We start from the raw sequence: 18,190 nt of genomic DNA on the forward strand, positions 1-18,190 counted from the left end.
AAAAAATAATGAAATTGATAAGAAAAAGAGAAAAAAGAAACCATAAGGGGACAGATTGATACATTTTAAATCATCGGGAGGCAAAGTGAGAAACTACAAAATCACAATAGGGTTTTTGAAGTTTTTCCCTTTAAATTATGCACGCAGTTTAAAGCATACGATGATGTAAGAATACATGTCAGCTTATGACTGAGAGCGTCCTAATACGATGTATTCTATACAACTTTACACTTTCTACTTTCAAGCTAGGTATAGAAAAGTTCCGGATCAAAATTTTATAATTTTTGTCTTACATTGTCTCCTTTGAATGGAATAGTTGGTTTATTATTGAAATAAAAATAGAAAGTGTAATTGAATTGTATTGAAAGAAAAAAAAAAAATGGAATGATCAATTATTTAAAAATATTTAATTTATTATTTGAATGAAAATTAGAATGCACATTTAGAATTTTGAGAGAGAGTTTTGATCAATAGAGTGAAGAGTAATTGAAGAAAGAGGAGGGAAAGTTGTTTGTGGGGAAGGATTTTGAGTGATTTACTCTGAAATGAGTAAATTTGAAATTTAAAGTCGGATTAGACTATAAATAAGTTAGATCATTTTTATTTCAAAACATAATGGAAATCAAAATTCAATTCAATANGAATCGAAATTCAGTTCAATGATTATCGGAATTGATGAACGTAATTCAGATTCTATATTCTAGAATAGCTGGACTCCTTAGTAAATTAAGCTTTAATTTAAAACTTTTATGATAAAATCTTAACCGTACAGTGCACTCCGTTTGTATGATAATTTCTCTTCTAAAATATTTAGAGCAATATTATCTGTACATTAAAAAATATATATATGAAAATCTTATTCACTATTTATATAAGGACCAATATCTTTACAGTAGTATTACAAAATTTTATTTAATATTAAAAATTTAAAAAAAAGTATAAAGTTTTAGATGGATGGATAGATGGGTGTAAGATTGACACCAGGCTTTTGGGCTTTCAAGTAGCATTTCACACTGAGCAATGTTGCATGTTTATCTAAAAAATGGATATAAATTTTAAATTCTATTGATTCAAGAGTCTATATCTTCACACTAGTTTTATTAATGCTTTTTATTATTATTATTATTATTGTACTCTTAAAAAAAGTCTAAATTTTTTAATAAATGAGTGTAAGATTTACAGTACATTGTTTAGCAAACAAATTATATTTTTCTTTCTAAATTACTAACTTCCTACAGGACGGCACTACCATTATTTAAACTAGAAGAGTGCTAAGACTACGATCCATTTTGACTTATAATTCTACAACAAACCCAACCTAGTAACTATCTTTTTTTCATTTGTCTTATCATTTTTTTTTTCCTTATTTACTAAATACCAAAAAGGATTAATAAACTCTCGTCATCCTTAGATAAGAGATGGTAGGGAACAAAAAAATTTCTTTTGTAAATGACCTTACTAAAATTATAAACGTAGAAATGATACTATATTACATATGCAGATGCCACGTAAAATATTTTAAATGAACAAGATAATTTATTCAGTGTTTTTATTTGTTACCGTCTCCACTTAAAAATATTTTTCTCTTATCTCACATCGCGTTCGCTTACCTGTACAAATATAAGAATGTTTCTATATTTATACTTTTGTTAGGGGCATTTGTAAATAAACTTTTGCAAAGGGTCTAAGTGCATAAAGAGTTTAAATATAATTTGTACGAGAATAACTTCTAATAAGTGTGAAATCGTCTTATTCACCGTCCATTGCATAGGGTAGCACGTATCTGAAAGTATGATATACGGTGGGTAAAATCGTCTCACCATAGTAGAGACTATTATTTGTGTACTTTTTTTTTTATTATTATGTTTTTTGGATGATAGTGTTTCTCTTGTTTAAAATAAAAACCGCGCAAACTGCTGCTTGTCACTGATTCTTTCCCAATGGAGCACCCGGACGGCCGGAAGACCTTCTGGACCTACCTGCAGGAAGAAGACCACAGCTGCGTCCGAACAACAACCCCCTTCTCCCCCTCCCCCCTCCATCACCACCACCGCCGCCGTCACGGCCAACACCAACACCAACACCAACAACACCAACACGACCGCTACCACCACCCGGGCAGCCCCTTCAGACCCCACGACCTGGCCTCCTCGGCCGCAGCCTCCCCCGATGCCCCGCGGTTTTCCTCCACGACGGCCACCACCGCCCCCTCGTCCCCGGCCGCCTGCCCCTCCCCCTGGACCCTCTCCCCTCTTTCCCCTCTTTCCCGCCACGGCCGCAGACACCGCCGCCCCCCCCTNCCCCCCGCGGCTCCCCCGTCCCCGCCCTCCTCGCCCACGGCTCCTCCCTCTTCACCGCCCACTCCGACCACCGCGTCCGCCTCTGGTCCCTCTCCTCCCCCTCCCCTTCTCCTTCCACCTCTTCCATATCCTCCTCCTCCTCCTCCGTCCACGCCAAGAAGACCGCCACCCTCCCCGCCCGATCCCCCGCCTCCTTCCTCGCCTTCTTCGCCAGACGATACCGAAACCACCACCACCACCACCACCAGCACCCGCACAAGGACGCCGTCTCCTGCCTCGCCCTCTACCACGCCGAGGGCCTGCTGTACACGGGCTCCCTCGACCGCACGGTCAAGGCCTGGCGCCTCGCCGACGGCTCCTGCGCCGACTCCTTCCCCGCCCACGACGCCCCGCTCAGCGCCATGCTCGTCGACCAGGCCGACGGCTGCCTCTTCACCGCCGCCGCCGACGGCTCCGTCAAGGTCTGGCGCCGCGTCCTCGGCGGCGACGGCGCCCACGCCCTCATCTCCGTCCTCCGCTTCCAGCAGTCCCCCGTCAACGCCCTCGCCCTCGCCCTCGCCGCTTCCGCCCGCTCGACGATCCTCTACTCGGGCGCCTCCGACGGCTACGTCAACGTGTGGGAGAAGGCGGCCGGCTCGGGCCGGTTCGACCACGCCGGGTTCCTGCAGGGCCACCGCTTCGCGGTGCTGTGCCTCGCGGCGGTGGACTGCGTCGTGATCAGTGGGTCGGAGGACACCACGATACGCGTGTGGCGGCGCAGGGAGGGCCCCTGCGGCGGAGGCGGGGGGGGCCTCCACGCGTGCCTGGCGGTGATCGAGGGCCACCGGGGCCCCGTGCGGTGCATGGCGGCCACTGTCGAGGTGGAGGCCGAGGCGGATCACGGCGTGGGCCTGCTGCTGTACACCGCGAGCCTGGACCGGACGGTGAAGGTGTGGAGGATAAAGGTGATGGGTAAAGACGAAGAAGACGAAGTAGAAGACGACGATGACGATGACGACGAAGACCACGACCACGACCAAGGCTTCAGAGGAGCCGCTTAGGTTAGTTTAATTAATTAGCTAGGGAGAGAATACTTTAATTTGCATGTGAATTGTATTAAAGATCTAGTTTTGGTGTGTTCAACTTTAACTCCGAACTAATTATATGAGTCTTTAGTAGCTAACACGTAGAGAATATACAAGCCTTGACCTTGTATTTCGAGAAGTTCATGCATCACAAACATAATCACTTTTTTTTTTTTTTTGTAATTTTTTTCTCAGATAAAAACTGGTTGGCAAATTTATTAAGCTTAATACGTTGCAATAGTAGTAGAAACATCAAGAAAATCACAAGCAAAGAGATTCAGAAAAGTAGCTAGAGAAATACAGTTGCACGAATGTGTACGTTAACCTACTCAGGCCATAAAGAGAAAATAAATAAAAGAGAATATAGGGTTATGGAAACAGAATCTAACGTACCCACATGATCGCATCTGTTGATAACGTACAGACCACGGAGCACGAGGTGTACCAATACACCTGGTGCAGGCATAATGATTTCTCGTAACTAAGGGTTTTAATGGGCTGTGTAATCAGGCTGGGCCAATGCCCTTTTTTATTTTTTTTTTTCTCAAGGCGAGGCAAAGTTGAACTAGGGATGCAAACAGGGCGGATCGAGGGGCGGGAGGGACCTGCCGCCTTCATTCGATTTTTTTTGGCTTGTCGAGACAGATTTGAGATGAGTTGAGTTTATACTATTAGCTAGTAACCCTCACTTACCGCTTCATTCGGGGCGAGTCGAGACGCGAGCGAATCTTTGACGATTTTTTGATTAATTGGGATGGATCAAAAGAAGGGAAGGGTTTTCCGTATTCTATTCCATTTCTTAACTGTCGGGGCAGGCATGATGCAAGTTTTTTTTTTTTTTATTTTTTATATTTGGCTCTCACTTTTCATCCTAAATGAGACGGACGAAGACAGTATCTCTACCGATCTGAATCCATTTGCATCCTTTTAACAAAGTCCTAAAAATAGAAGGATAAATGCCAACTCCACAAATAAAAGAGTCTTTCAATCTCTAACCTTTTTTTTTTAAATTTTAGTTAATATAAAAATATTGATAAGATTGTTGAAGGAAATTAGCCTTTGAATGAGAGTGTTGTAGAATTAGAACCTCTTTTAGATTGTAGCTAGTATTATTCAAATAATATACCTCAAAGGGGCCTAGCCCATCTCTTTTAGACTGTAAATCTAGTATTATTCACAAAATATATCTTATAGGGCTATGATTTTAATATAAAATTATCTTATTAATTAGATAATATGATACATATCCTATGTGGCCTAATGCTTCGCCATTTATTAGAAATAAAGGGTAGTTTAGTTTTTTTTTTCCCCCTTATTAACTTCTAAATCTCAACCTAGAATATATTATGAAATAATTACCAACATATTTCTCAAAAATACCCGACTTTTTTATTTACTCCTGAAACATATAAGTGTATTAAAATGACAGGTAGAATATTTGAAGGACTTTGGAACTACAGAGAAATAAATATCATGACTTAAAAACTGCATGTCTACTTTTTTTTAATTATTAAAAATACTCGTATTCACTTATAAGAAATTAAATTACCATACAAATAGGAGAGATAATATATAACTTGCAAAATAGTACTTAATTACCCCATGAAACTAGGCATTCTCAACATATAATGAGAAAATCCGAAACTAAATTATATCCAAATTAGAAAACCACACCACAAATCACTTAATTGGCTCCTAAGCCCCTCAGAAACTCTCATCATCTCTTGGAAGAGGTTGATGGGTCCGAACCAAAAATATGTGCTCGTAAACCAACCCGCCGAGCCCACCGCCGATAATCGGCCCGACCCAGTAGACCCAGTGGTCGGTCCAGTTCCAGCTAGCCAGGGCCGGCCCGAAGGACCGTGCCGGGTTCATCGACGCGCCCGAGAACGGCCCGCCGGCTAAGACGTTGCCCGCGATGACGAGCCCGATAAGCACCGGGCCGAGCCCGGCGGTGCACCCCTTCTTAGGGTCCACAATCGTGCCGTAGACGGAGAAGAGCAGCGAGAAAGTGAGGACTATCTCCATAAGAACTCCTTGAAAGGCCCCAATTCCAGCCGCGAGGGCGTGCACTGGCGTGTCCTGCGACATCGAGAAGAGTTAAACATGAATATTTTATCTCGCTTCAGTCTATACAGAAGTGCTATTTGAGTACAGCTATTCGAAGAAGCAATTATTAATCTTTTATTATAGAAACTTCATTTGTTTATTTCAACTTTCCGAAAAACAGACATATGATTGGGCCAAAGGTGTTTCTGAAGCCCCTCCAAAAAAGCACTTATTAGTTTTCAGATTGTTGCCAACAAAAATTTTGCTGAGAGCCTGTTTAGTTATGCTTGTATTTGGCATCTCAGTTTTGATTGCTTCCAACTATATTTTGAATAATAATAAAAAATCTACAATGTTATATTAGTTAGCCCAATCTGTAGATGATTAACTTTTATGTAATTCACGCATGCACAATTCCAAGTTTGTAAAGTCGAGTAATGCTATCTGTACATCTAAACATAGTAAATTTTGTGGATCGTAAGCGATAACCAACTATCTCAAAAACACGTACTGATAGAAATGACGTATTCATCGCACTTAAGGGCTTCGTCACAGTGCTTTACAGATTTCGATCTGACTCAGCCCACCTGCACGTTAGGTTTATTGTTTGATCTCTTATCGATTATAATTATTATCGACTGCAGCCTTATTTAACTTATTGGGCTCACCTAACTCAACTTATTAGTCTGCTAAATATATTATTACAGGCCAGAAAGTTGAGCTTATCTTAGCTAATAAAAAATAACTAAAAAATCTTACACCCTCTGATTCAAGGACTAATATTGGACTTTTATCTTGTTAACTTTTTTTTTCAATACTAAAAATCTAAAAAATTTTCTAAACACTAAACTGAGGGAATGTATATGTAGCATTTTCCTATAAAGTGAGGCCACTTATATTGATTAGTCATGCGATCATTGACACGTAAGCCCCACCGCAACACACTAATTTCTTAATAATAAAAAATAATTATATCTGGTTTACTGCGCTGCTGCGTCATTCCATAACTACTAACAAGTTTGTATTATTTTATAAATTATAAAATTTTGTAGGTAGATGTTTTTTTGCTTTTTTTTTGGTAGGCCCGATTTAGTGTTATATTTTCAAAGCATCCAAATTTATATCTTGAAAGTAACATGCATTATAATAATTTCTTAATAAGAGAATATAGTTGTTACAAATAATCCAAAGTATAGCCTCCCTTAATGATTGGGCATCGGTATCCAATAAAATTTCGTACCTTTTTTTTTTATTTACTTGTTAGATACTTGTGAGTTGTGACAATAATTTTATGTTCTGTTTTTTTGTTCGAAATAAACTAAGTAATCATGTTTTGAATTAGAAATCACAGTTATAAATCATTAAGCTTTTAGGCAATTGTGATAGATACGATCGACATTTATATCGTTTTTATATTGTATCTGACCTGTTTGGTATCATTCTATACCTAGTAACAACTTTTAGTGCATTATTTTATAAACTATAAAAAATTTTGGATAGATTTTTTTTTTTTTTTTTGTGCATTTTAAAGCATCCACTTCTATAATTTGAAATTGACATGTAGCACAATAATTTCTTAATAAGAAAAAAATAGTTGTTGTAATAGTCAAAAAAATAATGTCCCATTATTAGGCACAGATATCCAATAAAAATCATGTTCATCTTGCATGGGTATCCAATGAAAATATATACTTTTTATAAAATTTTATAATTTTTTTTCTTTTAATTGAGGACGGTTATCTAAAAAATTCTTCCTGTTTTAATTTATAAATTTATAAACTATAAAATTTTATGGATAGTTTTTTTTTTCTTTTTTTCTTAGGCCTGATTTGGTATTGCACTTCTAAAGCATCCATTAATATTATATTTTAAAATTCACATGTATTGTTTTATAAACTTTAAAATTTCATGGATATATTTTTCCTTTTTTTGATTGGATACGGGAATCAAATAAAAATTCGTACCTTTTTTATAGTCGTGTTCTATTATATTTTATAAACGATAAAATTTTATGGATAGGTTTTTTTTTTTTAGCATAATTTACTATTGTGTTTTTAAGGCATCCAATTTTATATTTTGAAATTCACATGAAGCACAAAAATTTCTAAATAAGAAAAAAATAGTTTTTATAATAATCCAAAGGATACCATCCCATGATTAGGCATAGGTATCCAATAAGAATCCGTTTGAACACAGTATCCAATAAGTCCATACTATTTATAAATAGTCACATCAATGATCAAACAATATATATTGACCAACTTATGCAGTATTTTATAAAAAGTAAATTGCACGTCTGGTCCTCAAACTATAAGACTGCTGACATTTTAGTTCTCAAACTTTAATTTATTATAATTTCTGATTCAAACTTTCGAAGCTATTACAATCAAATTCAATATGAAAATGATGTAACAGTATTGTTATTAATGATACCACAATATTCTTTTGTCAGTAATATGTTAATATTTAGACAACAAAATAATGGTTGCGGATTTTAATTATAACCAATCTGAAGATTCGAACAAAAAATAACAACACTTTAAAATTTGAAAACTAAATTATCGCTCGCCTTATAGTTTGAGAACCAAACTTGTCATTTACGCTTTTATAACCTGTAAAAAATTTTACCTACTGTCCACTTATGCATTAATTGGTTTATAAATTGTAAAAGTTTATAATCAAATCCTACTGTCCACTTATGCATTAATTAGGTATATTTATAAAATTAATAATAGGGATAAATTACAGTTTTGATTTGGGGGTGTGTTTAATTTATTATAATTTTTTATCACTATAAACTTTTAAATTATTATAATCAAATCCCGCAACATAATTTTTCTTATTAATCCAAAAAAAAAATTATAGTTCATGATGCCTGTATAGTTGAATTTTTTTTTTTTTCTTTGTAACAGTTTTCTCATTTGAGATATAAAATCTCACAAATCAATCGTATTGTGTGGTGACATGTGATTGATAGCAAAACGTCTAATAAAAAATAATTCAATAATGTTGTGTTAAAATATATTTATTATTTTAGTTTATCTACTACGTATGCATAGATCATTGATTGAATATTATTAATCTTAGTTGGAATTAATGACTGTTAGAGTAAGTTTTTCTCATAGTTTTCTTCTTTTTTTCTTTTTTTTTTTTTTTTATAAATACTAAAAATTTAAAGAATTCGTATATACACTCTTTTGGAGTGTACCAATTTTCTAAACATATATTATTTTTACTGTAAGTAGAAAATTTCGAATTTACCTTGCATTTTTTAAAATGCCCTTCCAAATTCAATTCTCATTAGTAACCTTAGAGTAGGAATATATTTAAAAAATAATCTATAATTTATAAGGATATTTTAGACCATCAGAAGGACAAGTTCATTAATCTATGTACCGATGAATTTATTAAGTATGTAACTTANTTTTTGATTTTTTTTTTTGAAAAGTTTCTTTTTTCAAGTAATGCCACTAGTACGTACCAGAAAAAGGTATAAACAAAATTTACACCCTCTGCCAAAAATTTACCATTGTTCTGTCAACTTTTTTTTTTTTTATAAATACTAAAAATTTAAAGAATTCGTATATACACTCTTTTGGAGTGTACCAATTTTCTAAACATATATTATTTTTACTGTAAGTAGAAAATTTCGAATTTACCTTGCATTTTTTAAAATGCCCTTCCAAATTCAATTCTCATTAGTAACCTTAGAGTAGGAATATATTTAAAAAATAATCTATAATTTATAAGGATATTTTAGACCATCAGAAGGACAAGTTCATTAATCTATGTACCGATGAATTTATTAAGTATGTAACTTACCAGACCGCCGGTGAGGTACTTGAGAAGCAGGCAGGCTAAGGCAGAGCCGAGCAACTGCGCCAGTACGTACAGCAGGGATCGGAAAAGGGTGATGTGGCCGCCGACGGCTAGGCCCAGCGTCACGGCCGGGTTGAGGTGGCCGCCGGAGATGTGCAGCCCCGCCGCGATCATTGCCGCCACCACCAACCCATGCGCTAGCGCCACTGCCGTCAGCCCCATGATCGTGTCTGTTCCCCCCGCCATTTTTCCTGTATCCTCATGTATCGTCTTGAATGAATACACAAATTATATTGAAAATAGTCTTTAATTTTGATCGTGCAAGTATTATTATTTTTTTCAAGTTAAAATATTCAGAATTTATCTCAATTATTGACCATTTTGAATATAAATTATATAATTTTGTAAAAGTTTTAATTTTACTATATAATCTTTCAATTTGCTTGGAATGAGCCAATAAACAATGATTTAACTTCAAATTTAAGCTAATTACCGATTTTAATGAATTTCTAGTTGCGATAATTATGTGAAATATATACGTTAATTAAATATGTGAAAATAAATAATACATTCAACTTTTAAAGTCAAAATAATGTTGACTAACTCAAATCAAATAAATTGAAAGATTAGATAGTCAAATAAAAGGCAGTCCATAGTTCGAATAAATTCTATATATTTACTCCTTAAAAAAATTATTTAATATTATTATTTAATATGGTATTAAAATATTTTCATGCTAAATGCGAAAATATGTGGGTCACACAGTGTTCCCTTTAAATTTTCTTCTATTTTGAAGAATGCCATTTTGTGAGATTTGAACTAACGATCACACACAACTCGAGATGATTAGTGTTAAAGTATATGAAACTGCTGTTATACTTTAAAAACTACTCAAGCTATTAGAAAATAGTATTTTTAATATTTTTATTCAACACTCTATCTCCCCCTCACGTTTGAACTCGAAATATTTTAATACGCTCAAAATATGGACTTAAATTAAATAAAAGAAAATCAATTGTATTAGAAGCTTGATATATATGAGGACCTTTTGTTCTGATACTTTATTAAATTGTTTGAATTTACAATGTAATGAACGATGCAGGAAAAAAGTCATGAATTATCCGCCACATACCAGCGGCCATGGCGGCGGCGACACCGGCGAAGACGAAGAGGAAGGTGAGGATCACCTCGGCGGCCACGGCGCGGACGCAGTCGGGCTCCGCCGCCTCCTGGTGGTGGCCGAGTGCTATCTTCACCATCTCCTCTCTCAGCGAAGCAATTGAGTGTTTTTACACGGAATAAGAATGCGAATGTATTGAGAGTTTTTGTTACAACAATCTCTGCCCAGCCCCGTTTATATAGAAGCAGAGTGATTGACTATGTCAACAAAAGGCCCTTTTTTAAATTTTTTTTTAATTTTTTTTTATTTTTACTCCTGTGGGAGGGAAAATTCTAGAATACACCGGGTATATTAGTGACATGGCGTCACCACTACAACAGAATTGGGTTATAGGGACACATATTTGAGACACTTTTGAGTGTCCCATTTATGCTAAAATTTTAAAAAACATCTACTAATGCCTAAATATAAAGTCCAATCCAACCAAAAATAAAAGATTACTCTACTCAACCCACCACACCCAGTCCATTTGTCCCGATTACAAATAGAAAAGAAAAAAAAAAAGAAAAATCAATTACCATCTTTTCTTCTCTCTTCACTCAATCCACTGAAATTTTAGACGAAGAGTCTTTCCTGTCGTCCTCCTTCGCTACCGCAGCCAACGAGATAGAATTTCAACGGTTGCTAAATGCTTAAATAAGTTTTGATAAATTAGCAGCACTCTTTTAAATTATAGCGACACTCTTTAACTGTCACTATATACCTAGCGACCTCACATATAGCAACACTTTTTAAAAATGTCGGTAATTTTAGCTAGCAGTACTTTTTGGACATGTACCTATATTTAAAAGTGTCGCTATAGACCATTTTTGTTGTAGTGCACAAACCAATCAAATAAATTCTTTTAAAGATATATGTCTCATCATGATTATAAAAAAATATTTTTATTATACTTTTATTTGAAAAAAAGATATGTGATTGACTTGTTATTGATGACGTGGTGCAAGCGTGACAGTGTAGAACTTCTCTGTGGGAGGGAGGAGGACTCCAGTTTATCTCTCGTACTGCATTAAAGTCAGTGATTTGTCGCTTATGTAGTCGTTATTGTCTTTTTGTTATGCGCTTACCCCACTATTGTAATATAAGGGAGATGATACATAAATGGACGAGAAATTATTGCACGGAGCAATTAACAGTTAGTCGTTTATTATTAACTTTCAGTGTTTCAAAATAGTTTCGACCGTAATCCAGTTAATAAAGTATTTCAATTTAACCCTTTAAAAGCAAGTAAGTAAAATTCACTTTGAACCGGTCGAATTGGCGATCTAACTAGTGAACCGATCTGGTTTGAATAAACCTGCTAGATATTTTTTAAAAAATTTTGTTTATGATTGATTTTTGTAGATTTTATATTTGATTATGAAAAATAAAATTTAAAACCTTGTATCTATTTAATTTAGTCTAAAAATGAGTAAATTGTATTTATGCTTCATACTAGAGAATCTCATAATAAAAAATGATGGTAAAAGACTTGAATTTAAGATCAGAGTTAATGATCTTACTCTAAATAGTGAAAAAAATTTTCTGTAAAAATTTTATCATATTTGAATTATTTTACACCGTTAAATTAACAAACGCATCACATCGACCATTAAAATTGTCAATTTTGAAACTTTGTGATTACTAGCCAAATGATATCAAAAAATTATAAAATTTAATTTTCAAATACTTTTAATAGTGTAGATCAAGTCTAACGGAGTCGATCGTTGATTTGGAAGCCACATCATTGAAAACAACTTGGTAGCACGGAGGTCTATGTGCTACCGATAGTATATATATATACATCCTACTAAATCGTTTTAGATGATAGAGATTCCGAATTGATGATTGGAACCGTTAAAGTTGGTAAATTTGTTTCTAGCAATTAACCATGTTAAGTTGATCAGTAATTTTTCATTATTAGAACTATTATGTCTTTTAAAAAAATTTGTATGCTTAAATTATTTTTTACAGATTTGAATTTCTGATTCATGGCAATAAATAATATGGAAGGTAAAGTAGAAATATTAAAAATAAAGTTTATAGGAAACAAAAAGAAATAATAGAAATACAACTGCTAGACTTTTTAGAAATACGGATGAAAATTCAGATTTTTCAGGAACTATAAAAACATTGAAAATTATAATCTTTCACATATATATATATATGTATATGTATATGTATATATATGTATATGTATATGTATATATATGTATATGTATATGTATATATATGTATATGTATATGTATATNGATATAGATAAACGGTTGGATTTGCTTAATGCTTACTGAAATCATCCTAAAATATGGCAAATGAACACAAATCAATTCACACCCACTAATCTTTCCAAACAAATAAATTTGAGGGACTCCAAACAGGAACCTTCTCCTATGAATCTGTGAGGTGGTATGTGAAAATTCAGGACTGAAACTGCTGGCAACTTTAGTGCATGCTCCTTGTCTTTAAAGTATCTCCACTTCAGAATAAGTTGGATCCAGAGAAGTATAAATTACGCGAGTTCGAATTCCAGTTGGGAGGGCTCAGATTAAGCTGTAGAGGGCTATTCCCCTCACCTTTATATCATGTAAGCTTCTATAAGCCTCGTGTGTTTGTGTCGGACACGCACGTGTCGGTGTCGGACTCGTGTCCGATGTGGACACTCCTTGGACGCATATTTAGGCTTAGTTTGGTATTGAGACCTATCTAACACTCTTAAATAAAAAATAGAGTAAAAGTATATAGGAATATGCTTTTACATTTTTCGGTGGGACCGTAGAAAATATATCGTAATCGACTCATCGCGATATACGGGATGTAATATTATGTACGAAAATAAATATGATATTTTTTCAACGTATTTTCTCGCCGCACATAACGCAATCTCGCCGTAATTCCAACCGAAGCCTTAATGCTGATTCACAATGCATATATATATATAGTGCGTCTGGTATGCTTCTGGAAGCACGGAGCACTCCGTGCTTCCAAGTTGTTTTCGATGTTCGGACTTTCGAATCGACAATCGGCTCCATTAGACTTGATCTAGAGTATTTGAAGTATTTAGAAAATAAAATTTGTGATTTTTCGATATTATTTGCCTAGTGATCGAAGTGGCTCAAAATCAACGGCTGAAAATAAAAATTTTACAAAATACGATGATATGACATTAAAATTTTAAATCAAAGTTATTGATCTTGTTTTATATGGTATAAAAAATTTTCTATCAAAATTTCATGTGATTTGGATATTTCTACACCGTTAAACTTGCAAACGGCTCACCACGGCCAAAATTATTGATTTTGAGCCTCTTCGATCACTAGGCAAATGATATCGAAAAATCACAAAATTTATTTTCTAGGTACTTCATATACTCTAGATTAACTCTAATGAAGCCGATCGTCGATTCGAAAGTCCCAACATCGAAAACAACTTGGAAGCACGGAGCCAAAATCCCCCTACAAGTGTTGGAACCGATAAAATTATGACTACTAAAAAAATACACATAGACATAGCTAAAATAGAATAAAATATCTAACATAGACATAGATAAAAATAGAATATAATATATAACATAGACATAGATAAAAATAGAATATAATATATAACATTGACATAACTATAATATATAATTTAATATCTAAAGACATAACTACAAAATATAATTAAATATCTAACGTAGACATTGATAAAATGGAATAAAATATCTAACATTGATATATAAAAAATTGTCCGTGCTTCCAGAAGCATACCAGCCCACTCTATATATATATATTTTTGAGAGATAAGTAGCACGCTACCAGCTTCGTTTATTTTATTTAAAAATAAACTTAGCTGAAAATGTGAATCAACTAGGATTCGAACTTGGGTCTCGAGTACCAACCATCAAATTTTTTGCCATTTGCTCTAGAGACGGTCAGTTATATAGCATATATATTAAAAGGCTTTAGATGATGAAAATGTTATCTGTACACTTCTTCCGGAGGTAAACACCTTATGGGCACATGCATTTTACACCCAAGAATTCAAAAATTGATAAATCCTTTTGGGTTTTAGTAAAATAAAAAAAAAAAGACAGGTGAGAAAGCCACAAAAATATTATGAGGTGTAATGTTTATACCTATGAGTAGGGTGCATGATTGATATAGCCATGATAAATCCAAACTAATACACTTAGTTTTTGGTTTGGATGAATTTAATGGCTAGTCACATTTAGTAGTGATAATTAATATAGCTCGCTATTCACGAGCAAATTCGTGCGTGTTCGGTTTAAAATAAGCTCGAGATCGAACCGCTTATTTAATAAACGAGCCGAACAAAAGCTATTTTTGAATTATAAGACCCTTGATGTTGATCTTTACCTCATCATAATTTGAACTTGTCTTTACTCATTAATCTTTGGATAAAATAAAATTCTAATAAACTATATATAGAGAGATAAGGTTATGCACCTTTTTCAACTTTAGATGATGTGTTGTTAGGAAATGGACAACAAATGAACACTCACTCATCATTACCCAACTGTGATTCGAATTAATATTGATTCAAATTTATAAATCCAATAAGAAAATCAAAATTTTAAAGTTACGGCAATCATTTTATATTTAATTAAAACTCATGTAGATCGAGTAGTACCCTTTCGAACAATTTTCACATTAATTAACTTTTTTTCCTACTTTCCTAGCTAGAAAGTAGCTCTAAAAACACACTTGACTCTTCATGCAAAAAAAGTAATAAATAAATAAATAAATAAATAAATAAAAATAAAAATAAAAACTCTTTGACTTTACGTAGCGTGGCATGAGATTATCTGTATTATTATAATCTCATTATCTTGATTTGTTAACTAATTTTGTGAACTATATATATATGAAGACAACGATCAGCAGGAGTGTATAATTAATAAATAGCAAATTGAAGAAGTAATAAGAGGAAGTTGTTGAACTCCCTGACATAAATATTTCCCAGATGAAATAAAAAAGATAATATACCCTCCCCATGTAGACATGTAGACAACTCATATTGTTCATAATCTCGTGTGTGTGTGTGTGGTTCCTCCATGATGGAATCTATTAATAAAACAATTTCACCATCACATGACTTGTACGATACATTATCAAACTTTTTAGTCCCTTTTGGCCACGCATGTTACATGTTAGGTCAAAATGAACAGGTTACCACCACCATTAATTAAAGAAAAACTTCAAAAATCTTCCCTGTAGTTTCGCAGTTTCTTACTTTAATACCCTGTGATTTAAAATGTATCAATTTGTTCCCATGTGGTTTCGTTTTTCTATTTTTATTATCAATTTTATTATTTTTTTTCTTAAATCAGTGACAGAGTTAAAATTAAAGGATACTAAATTGAATATTCGATAAATCTAGATGAGTATCTGAAGTTTTTTTGTATGTAATTTAATGAAATATTAACCAAAAAGCTACCGAAAAGATAAAAACGAAACCACAGGGGAGCAAATTGATACACTTTAAACCACAAGGTACAAAAGTGAGAAAGTAAGAAACCACAGGGGGGGTTTTTGAAGTTTTCCCTTAATTTTAAATGGATGCTGCCTATAATTTCCAAACCTTGGCTCTCTCATTGGGTATTGTCAAAATCATTGTTGAACCAGTACATGCATGCCGTGAGGTGGGGGGGCTTTGCTTTCATGGCCTCCCCACTAAGCAATTGTCTTTTCCTTTTGTTTTTCATTAAGGACTTGTTTAGAATTACTTGGAGGTATGACATATATTATTAATTTCATAAAATACTCCTCAGATAGTGCTAAAAAGAAAACCTTTTTATTAACATTTTTTTTTCAATAGCTTTGTATTGAAAATCAAAAGTTTTAAATTTGAACTTCTATTTGAAAGCTGACAATCTCCTTTGTATTGGAAATCAAAAGATTTAAGTTTGATCAGCTTTTGTTTGGAAACTGACAATCTGATCCTTCCTACTTTCCATTGTAGCGGAATTTTAGATCCTATTTTGATGTCGGAATTATTTATTCAAGAATAACTTATTCGTGTGTAGGGATGCAAATGGACCCTGGTTGGTAGAGCTCCCGTCCCGATTCGCTCCGAATGGGGCGATAAGTGGGAACAAAAAATATAGAAAAATATAATCAGTTATGATCCACCAAGTAAATGGAGTGGGAGGTAGGAGATCCTTTTCTTCCTTCAATCCGCCCCGATCAGTCAGAAATCTGCCAAAAATTCGCTCCTTTCCCGATCCGCCCCGAATGGGGCGGTAAGTTGGAGCAAAAAAAATAAAAAAAAAAGCTGCCCCGAATTCACCCCGGCCTGATAAAAAATGGAGTGGGAGGTGGGGAAACCCTCCCGCCCCCGGATCTGCCCCATTTGCGTCCCTATTCGTGAGGTACAAGACTTTTCTAATATTATTATAACTAATTAAGGAGTTTGATTTTTGTTTATGCAAAAATCTTGTTGTCTATGATTAATTTGGTGGAATATTATGTTCCATCCGTGAGATAATTTATCTCATTATGAAAAAAAAAATAATTTGAATGTCGATTATAATATTTTATTCTAAACATTTGACAATATTTTCTATCTCTCAAATATACAAAATTCTTGAAAAAAATCAAGGGATTGTACAAAACAAGAAACTCCTGCATCCAAACAGAGTCTTAAAGTATTCTATTTGCGAATTAACTCATTGACTAAAAACAACGGTAAGGGATCAAACAAAGCAGAAGAAAACCCAATTTCAGAGTGTAATGATAGGTTGTGATCATAAAGTGTTATTTGGAAAATGCTGACAGAAGATGTAGAATATAATATTATCTATGATAGTACCTTTCTATACTAGAACCAAATTTGGAGTTTCTGCCTTAATATATGCTTCAAAATCACATCAAGTATTACAATTCCACTCTATCATTATGGACTAAATTAAGAGCAAACACACGGAAAGTGGGCTTCATTGTTTGCTTCCACAGGTGCCATCACTAAAATGACTATCAACACTCCCTTTTTATATTTATATATAATAAAAGTAATATTATTATTAGTGATTACTCAAAAGTCAAAACAGTTTCTTCTTATAAAAGTAGTATTATTCTGTCTCTGACAGCTAGGCCATAAATTATTGCTGCTAACAAAGAAAGATAGAGATGATGGGAAGCATGCATTCTCTTGTCACCATTTTTGTCTGATGTTATCCTCACAGCAAAAAACTCAATTAAAAGTTTGGTGGGTGTCAAACTCATGATGAGATTAAATAATATAAATTGATTGATTATATTAAAAAATAAATAAATTATTAGAGAACAGTGTTTCAGTATTATATGTTCAATAGTTGTTAGAATTCTGAGAATCCATTCTATCAGTTTCATAATTCTCTTTTTTTTTTTTTATACTGAAACTTTCTTAAGAAGTATACTGAAATTTTTGTGAATTTTTGTGAATTTAGCCTCATATCATAACTCCTTAAAATCAAGTAGTTTTTAGCTTTTATTTAAATTTTTGGTTTTGCATATACTACTACCAAACACATAAAGAGGGCAAGAAATGAATCATGTGTGGACTCTTGAAATTTAGATGTTAAAAGAGAGTAAAATTATGATAGCATGCCCATTATTTATTCTATACAAAACCCCACTAGTTTCCCACGATATCCAATGAGGGTGGGTAGATAAGAGATGAGATAACAAAAATTTATATGTAGATGCCTCATTTTCATCTCTTCAAAGTATTCTCTTAGCTTTGATTTTCTTTGTTATCAAATATCACCCTATTGTGGAGGGACTTCAAATAGGTCGGGTTCGAGACGGGTTATAAAAAA

The 18,190-nt window shown here is 34.1% G+C and overlaps 2 protein-coding genes across 2 annotated transcripts; one reads left to right on the forward strand and one right to left on the reverse strand.

Annotated features, from left to right (window-relative positions):
* Positions 1,941–3,340, forward strand: LOC109716651 (protein JINGUBANG-like). The gene is made up of 2 exons (XM_020242190.1): positions 1,941–2,003; positions 2,123–3,340. The coding sequence occupies exons 1-2, from the start codon at positions 1,941–1,943 to the stop codon at positions 3,338–3,340; spliced, it is 1,281 nt and encodes a 426-aa protein (XP_020097779.1).
* On the reverse strand, positions 4,895–10,572 carry LOC109716018 (aquaporin TIP4-4). Its single transcript, XM_020241290.1, has 3 exons — positions 10,365–10,572; positions 9,236–9,483; positions 4,895–5,446 (listed from the first exon to the last, which is right to left on the reverse strand). Exons 1-3 carry the CDS (start codon positions 10,489–10,491, stop codon positions 5,069–5,071), a joined length of 753 nt encoding a protein of 250 aa, XP_020096879.1. The 5' UTR covers positions 10,492–10,572; the 3' UTR covers positions 4,895–5,068.

Source organism: Ananas comosus, linkage group 10, assembly GCF_001540865.1.
Source record: "Ananas comosus cultivar F153 linkage group 10, ASM154086v1, whole genome shotgun sequence".
NCBI classification, from domain to species: Eukaryota; Viridiplantae; Streptophyta; class Magnoliopsida; order Poales; family Bromeliaceae; genus Ananas; species Ananas comosus.

Excerpts from the sequence above, each read along its gene's own strand:
- LOC109716018 (XM_020241290.1), bottom strand. The coding sequence starts at position 10,491 with ATGGTGAAGATAGCACTCGGCCACCACCAGGAGGCGGCGGAGCCCGAC. Across the intron at positions 9,484-10,364 it reads CGCCGCCGCCATGGCCGCTG|GAAAAATGGCGGGGGGAACA; the intron begins GTATGTGGCGGA and ends ATGAGGATACAG. Across the intron at positions 5,447-9,235 it reads AGTACCTCACCGGCGGTCTG|GACACGCCAGTGCACGCCCT; the intron begins GTAAGTTACATA and ends TCGATGTCGCAG.